General features: G+C 37.5%; 1 protein-coding gene across 1 annotated transcript; it reads left to right on the top strand.

The window, feature by feature from the left end:
- Nucleotides 1-9391: 9391 nt before the first annotated feature.
- Nucleotides 9392-13265, top strand: LOC123886217. Its single transcript, XM_045935551.1, has 3 exons — nt 9392-11107; nt 11139-11834; nt 12630-13265. Exons 1-3 carry the CDS (start codon nt 9392-9394, stop codon nt 13263-13265), a joined length of 3048 nt encoding a protein of 1015 aa, XP_045791507.1.
- The last annotated feature ends 280 nt before the right edge of the window (nt 13266-13545 follow it).

Genomic DNA, 13545 nt, shown 5'->3' with positions numbered 1-13545 from the left:
TATTTACCATGGAATCAAGCTAGTGATTAACACATACAAAGTGATGATGAAGAACATCACACTCACATACAAAAGCTTAATCAAGAGTCTAAAAGAAATTGAGTGGGAGAGTTCGGGAATGGAGACATAGACAATCTCCCCTCTCCTTGCCACTCAAGAATCATGAATTCTAATCTCTTACCTTAAGCAAAGATGATGATCCAAGCCTTCTCTTGCTCAAGCTTTCTCTTAGCCAAAACCCTAGCTCTTGCTCTATGGTTTTGCTCTTGCTCTACTCACTCAAAACTCAAGGAAATGAATTGTGAAACTATTCATATGTTTGACTTGCTACTTATACTACTTCTATTGTCATGAACCAAGCCCAAATGGCTTAGGCCCATATGGCCTCCCACGCCCCTCAAGCCCAAAACAAAGGTTCTCGCGTCTAATAACTTACGTTCGGCTAAATAATTATTCGTCGCTCACTAAAATAATAAAAGCCAATTAATAAATAAAATACATTTAATAAAATATACGAATACGAAAAATGGGTCGTTACAATCCTACCCCCCTTAAAAGAATTTCGCCCTCGAAATTACCTAGAAACAGATCGGGATAAGAATCTCTCATCCTGCTTTCCAACTCCCACGTTGCATTCTCACCAGCCGGTCCTCCCCACACGACTTTCACGGATGCAATCTCTTTGTTTCTCAACCTCTTCACTTCTCTTCCTTCGATTCTCAAAGGCACAGTCTCGATGGTCAAGTCATCCCTCACTTGAACATCGTCCGATTCAATCACGTGTGTCGGATCAGACACATACTTGCGCAACTGTGATACATGAAAAACATCGTGCAAATTCGCCAATGATGGCGGTAATGCAATCCTATACGCAACTTTCCCAACTCGCTTCAAAATCTCAAACGGTCCAATAAACCTCGATGTCAACTTCCTTGACTTCAACGCACGTCCTACTCCAGTAGTCGATTTAACTCGTAGGAATACATGATCCCCTTCTTGGAATTCAATGTCCTTCCTCCTCTTATCATGATAACTCTTCTGTCGACTCTGAGACGCTTTCATCTTCTCACGAATCATCCGAATCTTCTCAGTTGTTTCTTGTACAATCTCTGGTCCAAGAATTGCACCTTCTCCAGTTTCATACCAACACAGAGGTGTCCTACACCTTCTCCCATACAAAGCCTCAAACGGTGCCATTCCGATACTAGAATGGTAACTGTTGTTGTATGTAAACTCTACCAACGGCAAACAAGAATCCCAATTCACGTTTTGCTCCAAAACGCAAGCTCTTAACAAATCCTCTAAGGATTGTATCGTCCTCTCCGACTGACCATCTGTCTGAGGGTGATACGCTGAACTCAACCTCAACTTCGTTCCTAAAGCTTCTTGCAAGCTTTCCCAAAATCTAGAAGTAAATCTCGGATCTCTATCCGAAATAATACTTGTTGGAATACCATGTAGCTTCACAATCTGCTCCACATAAATCTCGGCCAACTTAGGCACCAAAGTACCTTTCCTGATAGCAATGAAGTGAGCACACTTCGTCAGACGATCTACCACTACCCAAATCACCTCGTTACCTTTCTTGGTCTTCGGTAAACCTCCCACAAAATCCATTGCAATGCTATCCCATTTCCATTCGGGTATAAACATTGGTTGTAACAAACCAAACGGCTTCTGATGTTCGATCTTCGATTTCTGACAAGTTAAGCATGAATAAACAAATTCAGAAATTTGCCTCTTCATTCCCGGCCACCAAAATAACTTCCTCAAATCCTGATACATCTTGGTTACTCCAGGATGAATACTCAAACCACTTCTGTGACCTTCTTCCATGATCATTCTCTTCAATTCGGGTACATCCGGTACACAAACTCTTCCGTGAAATCTCATGACTCCACTTTCGTCAATCTTGATATTGGTCTCCTTACCTTCGTTGATGAGTACCATCTTCTCCATCAATCTCTTATCCGATTTCTGACGTTCTTTAATATCTTCAAGAAAAGGATTCGTCAATCTTAACATTCCAAGCTTCACACTTGAAGAAGTAACCTCGCACACAAGACTCAAGTCTCGGAATTCTTCAATCAACTCTAACTCTTTCACCATCAATGATGACATATGCAAAGTTTTCCTACTTAATGCATCGGCCACTACATTGGCTTTTCCGGGGTGATAACTCAATTCAAAATCGTAGTCCTTTAAGAATTCGAGCCATCTACGTTGCCTCATATTCAACTCCTTCTGGTCGAATAAGTATCTCAGACTCTTGTGATCACTAAACACTTCAAACCTCGATCCATACAAGTAGTGTCTCCACACTTTCAAAGAAAACACCACTGCGGCTAACTCCAAATCATGCGTTGGATAGTTCCTCTCGTGAACCTTCAGTTGCCTTGAAGCATATGCTACCACATTACCCCCTTGCATAAACACTCCACCAAGTCCTAACTTCGAAGCATCGCAATACACGACGAACGACTCTTTGGCATCAGGTAAAATCAACACGGGTGCAGTAGTCAATCTTCTCTTGAGCTCTTGGAAACTCTTCTCACAAATACCATCCCAAACAAACGCTTGATCTTTCCTCGTCAACTTGGTTAACGGTAAAGCCAACTTCGAAAAACCTTCGATGAATCTTCTATAATAACCGGCTAAACCAAGGAAACTTCTAATCTCTGAAACAGATTCCGGCGTTCCCCACTGTGACACAGCGTCAACCTTCGCAGGATCTACCGCGATTCCTCCACTTGAAATTATATGCCCTAGGAAACTCACCTCTTTCATCCAAAATTCACACTTTGACAACTTGGCATACAACTTCTTCTCCTTCAAGACTTGCAAAACAATCCTCAAGTGCCCTTCGTGCTCTTCCTTGGACTTTGAGTAAATCAAAATGTCGTCGATGAACACCACCACGAATCTATCCAAAAATGAATGGAAAATTCAGTTCATATACTCCATGAAAACTCCGGGTGCATTGGTCACACCAAACGGCATAACTGAATACTCGTAGTGCCCATACCTCGTCCTAAATGCAGTCTTAGGTATGTCTTCCGTCTTCACTCTAATCTGATGGTATCCAGATCTCAAATCGATCTTACTAAACACGCAGGCTCCAACTAGTTGATCCATCAAATCATCTATCCTCGGAAGTGGATATTTATTCTTGATCGTCACTTTGTTCAACTGACGATAGTCTATACATAATCTCATGCTTCCATCTTTCTTCTTCACAAGCAACACCGGCGCTCCCCATGGCGAAACACTCGGTCGAACAAACCTCTTCTCAAGCAGCTCTTCAAGTTGCTTCTTCAATTCATTCAACTCAGATGCTGACATTCGATACGGCGCCATCGATATCGGACTAGTTCCAGGTACTAGGTCGATAGAAAACTCTACCTCTCGCTTTGGAGGCACGTCAGATATATCATCCGGAAACACATCTGGGAATTCACAAACGATCGGTAACTCTTCTATCTTAACTCTTCCTTCGAGTTTCAATGATGCAAACATCATGAACATCTCGGCATGTTCTTTCAACGCTTCCGATACTTCCTTCCCGCTCATCAAATGCAAGTTCTCCTCCGGCTTCGGAAAAACAACGGCCTTCTCACGACAGTTGATATGAATTCGGTTGAAGATTAACCAATTCATACCAAAAATTACATCCATACCACTAAGTGGAATACACACTAAATCCATACCAAAATGCCTATCGAAAATGGTTACGGGGCAGTTACGACATACTTGTCGGGTAATCACTGAACCATTAGCAGGAGTTTCTATTTCCATCCTACCCATCATATCCGTTAAAGGAATACTAAGACGCTTCGCACAATCCAAAGAAATAAAAGAATGCGTCGCTCCCGTATCTATAATCGCAATTAAAGGAGTGTCATATATGAAACACGTACCTCTAATGAGATTGTCCTCAAGGCTAGCATCCTCTCCACTCAAAGCAAACACCTTGCCCATCACCTTCTTGGGCTTCTTGCAGATTATACTCTTGTGGCCCTCCTCACCACAGTTGAAACAAAACACTCTTGTCCTACACACTTCAGTTTTGTGGCCTAACTTCCCACAATTCAAACACTTGTCCAATTTCTTCGGGCAATCATACGACATATGACCCCGCTCTCCACATTTGTAACAACTTCCATTCACCGGCTTCTTACCACCACTTGTATTACCCCTACCGCGGTTATCATAAGGTTTTCCGCGCTCTTGTCCTTTCCCTTTTCGGTCATTCACAGCCTTGTAGTAGTTCACCTTTGCCCTACCATCCTCATCACAAATCCTACTCTTGTTCACAAGGGTCGCAAAATCCCTTATCTGTGAAAATCCAATCATATGCTTAATGTCTGGACGTAGACCACTTTCAAACTTCACGCACTTGCCGTTCTCCGCTTCCAAAGTGTTGTAATGCGGACTAAACGCACACAAGGTCTCAAACTTGACGGCATAGTCAGCTACCGTCATATTTCCCTGTTTCAACTCCATGAATTCCACCACCTTCTTATTCTTCACATCAACAGGAAAATACTTAACCAAAAATTCTCTTTTAAACATTGCCCATGGTATAGCCATACCACCGGGTCCTAGCCTCAACTTGGCATTCTTCCACCACACATTCGCTTCCTCGCGCAACACATATGTTCCAAGGGTTGTCTTCCCTTCCTCGGAACAATCCATCGCTTCAAAAATTATCTCAAGTTCCTCCAGCCACTTGTGAGCTCCATCCGGGTTGTAACCTCCGGTAAATGTTGGCGGTTTCTGCTTCATGAACCTTTCCAACCTCATCTCTACCTCTCTTCCAGGTTGATGATCTCTAACCACAATGTTGGTGAGTGCGGCCAAAGCCTCCGCAATCTGAGCATTCGTTCTTGCAGCAGCCATGATTCCTGAACGAATCATAACTAGACGTTAGAAAGTACTAACAGTGTTCCCTACACATGCTCATACGGGGAAAAGAAAAGTCCTAATTGGTTCACATGAACCGACCTGCTCTGATACCACTATTGTAACACCCTAACCCATACTACCCTTAAAAACGTAATTTTAAAAACTTTTTAACAAGTGTAAAGGCAGAGTGCCACGCGGTAATTAAAACACAAGCATACACACACAGAGCGTCATGAAATTTAACATGAAAAGCAACAGCGGATTCCAATCAAACCAAGCATGCATATATATACATATATATATACATAAGCCATATTCATCCCTAAGGATGTCACTTATACAAGAACTAGCATATCAAAGAGGTAACACCGATATACGATGAAAGCCAAGCGAAAACCCCGACTCGATGTTACATTACCAGAGCATTTACTATTTACAAACTCTAGTCAAAAGCTAGTACTAAGAGGAGTAATCTATGTTAAGTCTCCTCACCAAAAGGTACTTCAACACCACGCTAGAACAGCAGTCTAAACGTCGGCACAATCCTCAGCCTGAATATCTGAACCCCCAAAGGTCCAGCAATTAACACAAAGCAGAGAGTTAGAAAACATAATCGCATATAATACGAGCATAAGAAAGGTCTTGCACTTTCGAACTACATCATACATATTCTAACTCACGTCAAAACATCGCACCAAACAGTTATCAATTAATAAAGTTTAGCACAGTTCAACCAGATAATGTCACATACCATTTATCAAATATATGCGCATTTACCCTAATGTATCTAATGCCAATCATTCTATGTCATGTCATCCCTAGACACGACTAATGCATGTGGTACCAATTGCCTTTTACCCCTCATGGATAAGTTAAACAGTTTTACATCTTGCCGGATTGTTCGGAACTTACCAAACCTTCATATCCCTCATGGATAAGTTAAACAGTTTTATATCCTGCTGGATAGCAGCTCTAGATCTTATGGATTCATCTAATCCGATCCTCGGCTTCCTTATGGACTCAAAAATCCATTTAAATCTATTGGAACCCTAGTTTCCAATTCAACATATATATACATGAATGCATGTATGTTTACACATATCATCAATATGATATTTCTCTAGCTCGAAGCTACTCTTTTATGAATGCGGGAACACAATCCTAACACATTCACTTAACATTGCAAATTAATGCCAAAACATAACATTGCTCACTTTAAGCTACAACTTATTGCATACACGTTTATCAATCATTAAACGATTAACAATAAGCATTAACAGTATCAACATGTATCAACAATCATGTAAGGATACTCTTAAACCATGTTACCAGTGCCTAAATACACTTACAACCAAATGACAAAAGTTGCAGGTTCAGTACTGTTCGCTAAGCGAATCTGTAGCGAACAGGTAGCGAACTTATTCGCTAAGCGAAGCTCAGTTCGCTGTAGCGAACTACGTCAAAGGATTACAGGTACATGGCGAACAGGTAGCGAGCTTGTAGCGAGCTTATTCGCTGTAGCGAGCTACTGTTCGCTAAGCGAACTACACCAGAAAGAAAATATCTGTTCTTGAGCTTCTAAGGCGGTTTAACCTCAAATCAACTCAAAAATTCATCCAAACATGTTATAAATTCATATAAACAGTCATTTCAAATATATATGGTATCAAGGAACATTAATCATCTCTTCCAAACATCCAATTACCTCAAATAATCAAAATCATGCCAATTTCTTGGGTTTTAAGTAACTTTCATAAACTTTACAAAAATGATCCAAACACATACATATTTACCATGGAATCAAGCTAGTGATTAACACATACAAAGTGATGATGAAGAACATCACACTCACATACAAAAGCTTAATCAAGAGTCTAAAAGAAATTGAGTGGGAGAGTTCGGGAATGGAGACATAGACAATCTCCCCTCTCCTTGCCACTCAAGAATCATGAATTCTAATCTCTTACCTTAAGCAAAGATGATGATCCAAGCCTTCTCTTGCTCAAGCTTTCTCTTAGCCAAAACCCTAGCTCTTGCTCTATGGTTTTGCTCTTGCTCTACTCACTCAAAACTCAAGGAAATGAATTGTGAAACTATTCATATGTTTGACTTGCTACTTATACTACTTCTATTGTCATGAACCAAGCCCAAATGGCTTAGGCCCATATGGCCTCCCACGCCCCTCAAGCCCAAAACAAAGGTTCTCGCGTCTAATAACTTACGTTCGGCTAAATAATTATTCGTCGCTCACTAAAATAATAAAAGCCAATTAATAAATAAAATACATTTAATAAAATATACGAATACGAAAAATGGGTCGTTACAGGTGTAGCCTTTTTTTGAAAATCCCAAAATACCCTTATCAATTTTTTTTTATCCACACTCTTCTTTACTAACTTCCAAAACCAACTCTCTTCTAACTTCCAAAATCAACTACTCTTCATTTCTTCTTCATCTTCATATTCATTCCTCTTTTCTTTTCTCAATTTTTTTTAAACTTAAATATATGTCAATCATTTTATATCACTTGAATATAACATTTCAACATCGAATAATGTGTGTCACTTTCATTAATTCATAACTCTATTCTTCTAATTGTTTGTACATATTTCATTTTTATTCATTTTCTCAATGGTTTTTTTTTCTTCTATAACAATATATAAAGGGAAAACTGTTGAGGCAAAATGCAAAATCCCAATTTGATGTTTTAAAGATAACAAACATCTTAATTATATTTTAAATGTAATTCTGATCTCATTGTTATCTAACAAGTGCTCTTGAGTGTTTTAATTAGTCAGGAACAATTAAGCTTCTAATATCAATGATATTCATTATGTTTTGGCAAAAAGAGAAGCTTCAGGATCAGTCTGAGAATGATCTCTGGTTTAATTGCAACATTCTCCTCATGAACAAGAATAAATGCAAAAGCACTTATTTCATTAAGTCAACCATATACAAGACAAAGAAGCACTTTATCTTGGTTTTAACTCACAAGATCACAACAGTTCATGAACAATTAAGGCAAGGAATAATTGGAAGAAAAGTGACTTTCCTCTTTGGACAAAGTTAATGATCAAGCATGTGCAACATGATAATTTCTCAAGGCATCATCTCATCAGGTGTATCAAGAGTATTTGGACAAGAATTACATAGACCAATAAGGATGAGACAACACACATTCAACCAATAGTTGTCATGTACCTTCAATGTCATTATTTAATGAACATTCTCCAAGAGATTAATTTTTAATCAAGAAAAGGAAGTACATGGAAAGGACAAGTGAATAGTTATGCAAGGACATCACAGCTGCATTCCCTTCACATTACAGCTGGTCCCAATTCTGCATCATTCTCCATTTGAAGATCAAGTGTAAAAATCGCCCAGATTGGAGAACACTCTCAGAATGATGCTGAGAATGACTGTCCTTTGCTTTTGAAGTTGCAAGCTCATCTACAGCTGGCCAAAACGTGCCTAAATGGTCTATAACGGATATACTTGGTGAGGAAGCAAGGAACAACTATCCACAGCCCATTGCAAGCTGTCATTATGGCCCTTTTATTTGAAAATATGAAGAACAGCAGGGAGAACGTTCTGAGAAAGAACAGTCTGAACTTATCCACTCAACAATTCAGCATGAGCTGTCCATTTTAAAGCTACTAGCCGTTGGAAAACTTCCTTTGGGACCAAGGAACTGAAGACTCAAGGTTCAACTATAAAAGGAAGGCTTTGGCAACATTGAAGAGCAAGAGTTTAATCTACAACAATCAATCTACTTGTCTTTGTGATACAAGTTTTCAAGCTCTTCTTTAAAAGATCTCTTTCACTCCATATTTTGTAATTATCATACTAGGATCAGTATCCGTTTTGAGTGAACAAAGAGAGATTTTATTGTAACTAGCTTTTCATCTTAGTTTGAGTGAGAAAGCTTTAGATCCAAACCATTATCAAAATTGTAAAGATTGGCTCAATTCAATACGTAACTATTGATTGAGTGACACCTCATAAAGTCTAGGAAGACTTAGGTAGAACAAGCAAGTGAAGCTTGGAAGATTATGATCTTGGGTTAGATCAAAGAAGAAGTGTATCTTGAGATCGGTAGAATCTCTTAGTGGACAATCTCACAAGAGCGTGGGGACTGGAGTAGCCCATACTATTAAGGGGTGAACCAGGATAAAATTATTGTGTCTCTTCTCTCCCTTAAACTCATATTAATTTTATGCAAACACTAACACACACATATCACTTATCGTTTTTGTTTGCAGCTCAGAGATCGTTCTAAGATCATTCTCCTAACTTATATTATTTATTCTGAGATCATTCTAACGTATGTTTTGATATCTAATTTTTAAAAGGACAATTTTTAAAGGTTCACAATTCAAACCCCCCTTTCTTGTGAAAAACTTTGCTACTTCAATTGGCATCAGAGCTCTGCCTCTAAGGTTGAGCATCTAACAAGTGCTAGAGGAAAAGATTCAGGAAGGAAGTAATGAATAAAAGCGCAAAGTTTATATCAGAAGGAGGATCTTCACATAGGCCACCACTATTTGAAGGAGATGACTACTACTATTGGAAAGACAAGATGAAACTATTTCTTAGATCACAAGATACGCACATGTGGACTGTGATTGAAGTTGGTGATTATGCTCCATTAGTAAAAGACTCTCCTACTCCAAAGACAAAAGATGAAATGACAACTCAAGAAGCAGATAGGGTACTTCTAAACACTAAAGCTCAATTATTTATTAAAAGTGCTTTGTGTAGGGAAGAATATGACAAGATCATGGAATGCAAAACGGCCAAAGAAATGTGGACAACACTCCAAACTCACCATGAAGGAACAAGTCGTGTCAAGGAAACAAGAATTGACACTGGTGTTAGAAAATTTGAGCTATTTGAAATGAAGGAAGATGAATCAATTGATCAGATGTATGGAAGATTCACAATTATCATAAATGAACTTAACTCATTAGGAAAGAAATTCTCTATACATGAAAGAGTGAGAAAAGTACTTAGATGTTTACCAAAAAGTTGGAGACACATAGTAACAGCAATCACAGAGTCAAAAGATCTCACTGAGGTTAAATTAGAAGATCTCATTGGATCTTTAAAAGCTCATGAGTCCATTCTCCAGGAAGACAAACCTATGAAAAACAAGATGATTGCATTAGATTCACAAACTAAAGAACGTTCTAAGAACAAAGAAGTAGTGGAGGAAGACAACAAGTTTCTTCAAGAAGATGATGAAGAAGAGTTAGCATTTTTATCCAGAAGAATACAAAAGCTAATGATGAGAAGAAATCAGATTAAGAAGAACTTTCCACCAAGAAGAAATGGATCTAAACCAGAAGTGGATGTCAGCAAAATACAATGCTATGGATGTAACCAATTTGGACACTACAAGAATGAATGTCCTAAACAAAAGAACTCTCCTTACAAATCCATGATGGTAACCTGGGATGAGTTGGATGAAGTGCAAGAAGCAGAAGAAGAACAAGAAGCTAATGTATGTCTCATGACAAATGCAAACATTGAAGAGGTAACTCTAGATCCTTGCTCATCATGTCAAAAAACTGAACATCTCTTTGATAATCTTCTATATGACTCTCAAATTCTAAATTCTAAAAATGGTCAACTTAGAGATGAAGTCACTAAGTTAACCAAAGAAAGAGATGAATATAAATCTGATAATGATATAATGAAGGAAATAATTAAAAATATGCAACTTGCACATGAAGGACTTTCTAAGCAAATTAAAGAACTTAGAGACAATCAGAAGATAAAAGAATATTCTATGATTCAAAAAGAGAATATCATTTTAAAACAAAAAGTGTCTAAACTTGAAAAAGACTTAACTAAATTTGTCAGTACCACAGAAACTTTTGAAAATATATTAGGATCACAAGTTAATTCATATAGTAGAAATGGATTGGGATACAAACCTTTTCAAAATAAGAAACTGATTGAAAATGTTTTTGTTCCTCATAAAGAAAAAAGATTTCACAAATATAAATGCACATTTTGTCACAAGGATGGACATCTTGAACCATTTTGTTTTAAAAAGAAATCTCTCTATAGATCAGAACATTCTCAGAACAATCTGAAAAGAAATCTTTATTCAACACCTCCTTATAAGAGATCATCTTATCAATATAAGAAGATGCCTTATAAGAGTACTAACCTTCAAGGACCCAAAAAATTATGGGTACCTAAGAATTTGTTAAACTCAAATACAGGAATGTCATCTAGCAATGAAGAAAAAGCCTTGGTACTTGGACAGTGGTTGCTCAAGACATATGACAGGAGATAGACAAAGCTTTCTTTCATTTGAAAAGAAGGAAGGAGGAACAGTTACCTTTGGAAACAATGAAAAAGCCAGTATAAGAGGTAAAGGTACTATTGGTAAGAATAACTCTGCAAAAATTGAAAATGTTCACTATGTAGAAGGACTTAAACATAACTTGATTAGCATTAGTCAATTATGTGACAATGACCTTGAAGTTATTTTTAGATCTCATACATGTGAAATAAAACAATCTGACAAAACTCTTTTCTATGGATCAAGAATAAAGAATGTATATGTCATATACTTAGATGAACTACCTACTGAATCCTGCTTTGTTTCTCTTGAAAGAGACAAATGGATTAGGCATAAAAGGGCTGGACATATAAGTATGAAGACTATGTCAAAACTTTCTAAACTTGATTTAGTTAGAGGCTTACCTGACATTAGTTTTGACCTAGATAAAGTGTGTGAATCTTGTGCAAAAGGTAAACAAGTTAAAAGTAGTTTTAAACCAAAAGATTTTGTTTCAACAAAAAGACCTCTTGAACTACTTCACATAGATTTATTTGGACCAGTCAAAACTACTAGTCTTGGTGGCAAAAATTATGGTTTTGTCATAGTTGATGACTTTTCAAGGTTTACTTGGGTATTATTTTTAAAACATAAAGATGAATCTTTTGAAGCTTTTAAAACATTCTGCTTACAAGTTCAAAATGAGAAAGGTACCAATATTGTCTCTATAAGAAGTGATCATGGAGGAGAATTTGAAAACTCTCACTTTGAATCATTCCTAAACAATAATGGCATATCTCATAATTTTTCTTGTCCAAGAACTCCTCAACAAAATGGAGTTGTTGAAAGAAAAAATAGAACTTTACAAGAGATGGCAAGAACTATGATAAATGAATCAAATGTTGAAAAATACTTTTGGGCTGAAGCCATCAATACTTCTTGCTACATCTTGAACAGGGTTACCATAAGAAAAATCTTAAATAAGACACCCTATGAACTTTGGAAAGGAATTAAACCAAATATTTCCTACTTTCATATTTTTGGATGTTATTGTTATATTTTGAATATCAGAGACAACTTAGGTAAGTTTGATTCCAAATCAGATAAGGGAATATTCTTAGGTTACTCTCTAACCTCAAAAGCTTATAGAATATACAATTTGAAAACACAAGCTCTAGAAGAAAGCATGCATGTCAAGTTTGATGAATATGAAGATATATCATATACCAACACCTTTAATGATGAAGAAGAAATAAGAAATGAACAAAGCAATGATGAGAATCAAGAACCTACAGCTCAAAGACCTCCTAAGACTTGGAGAACTGTTGGTTATCATCCACCAGAACAAATTATAGGAAATACTGAAGATGGTGTAAGAACTAGAAGAGCTTTACTGAACAAGGAGAATAATCTGGCAATGATCTCTTAGATAGAGCCAAGATCAATAAATGAAGCTATCACTGATGAATCTTGGATTGAAGCCATGAAAGAAGAACTCCTGCAATTTGAAAAGAATGAGGTTTGGAATCTAGTACCACTTCCACAAAATCACTCAATCATTTTCAAATCTAAGAAAGCCAAATCCTATGATTCCTCAAAAATCAGAAGATCATCTCGCATTATGTCTGGAATTGGTACAGGAAAGAAACCTATGGTTGACAACACTGTACACACCATTCATGATTCAGATTCTAACAAAACCATCTCAGATTCTGAACTTGAAAAAATTGTGCTTGAACCTCTCACCTCATCAAAATCTGTACCTGCAAAACATTCACCTGTTTCAATCAAGAAGGGTTCTGCTACTGCTGTCAAAGCTCCTAAGAAAAAGAGCTTACCTAGAAGGAAAAGACCTCAAGCTGAGCTGCTTGAAGTTCCACTCATCCATCCTGAAGAAGAAGCTAAGTTTGAGCAATATTGGAAAATCAAACCTGTTGCTTCTGGAAGAGTTTATGATTTTGAAGAAATTTCTAAAGGAGGAGTAGACTTGCTCAAGTTTGTTGAACCACTAGGATGGACAAAGTTTTTTCAAATGAAGGATACTATAATGCCTCTGAAGGTGTGAAAACACAAGAAGGGGGGGTTGAATTGTGTTTTAGCAAAGTTAAAACTTTTCTCAAGTTCTTAACTCAACTAAATTAGCAGCGGATAAGTAACACAATTAATAACAAGATAAGAGAGAGAGAAAGCACACAAGCAATTTATACTGGTTCCTCTCACAAAACGAGAGTAGTCTAGTCCCCTTGCACTTCCAAGGGAGTTCACTATAATCACACAAGATTACAAATGCTCAAGCACACAAGCAAGAGACTTCACAACAATGCTCAAGCACACAAGCTTAAGAC

The sequence above is a fragment of the Trifolium pratense genome, linkage group LG5, assembly GCF_020283565.1.
Source record: "Trifolium pratense cultivar HEN17-A07 linkage group LG5, ARS_RC_1.1, whole genome shotgun sequence".
Lineage (NCBI taxonomy): Eukaryota > Viridiplantae > Streptophyta > Magnoliopsida > Fabales > Fabaceae > Trifolium > Trifolium pratense.
This window is presented reverse-complemented; position numbering and strand designations above follow the sequence as displayed.

Excerpts from the sequence above, each read along its gene's own strand:
- LOC123886217 (XM_045935551.1), top strand. The coding sequence starts at position 9,392 with ATGAATAAAAGCGCAAAGTTTATATCAGAAGGAGGATCTTCACATAGG. Across the intron at positions 11,108-11,138 it reads AAGGACCCAAAAAATTATGG|GAATGTCATCTAGCAATGAA; the intron begins GTACCTAAGAAT and ends ACTCAAATACAG. Across the intron at positions 11,835-12,629 it reads ACTTTTCAAGGTTTACTTGG|ATAGAGCCAAGATCAATAAA; the intron begins GTATTATTTTTA and ends ATGATCTCTTAG.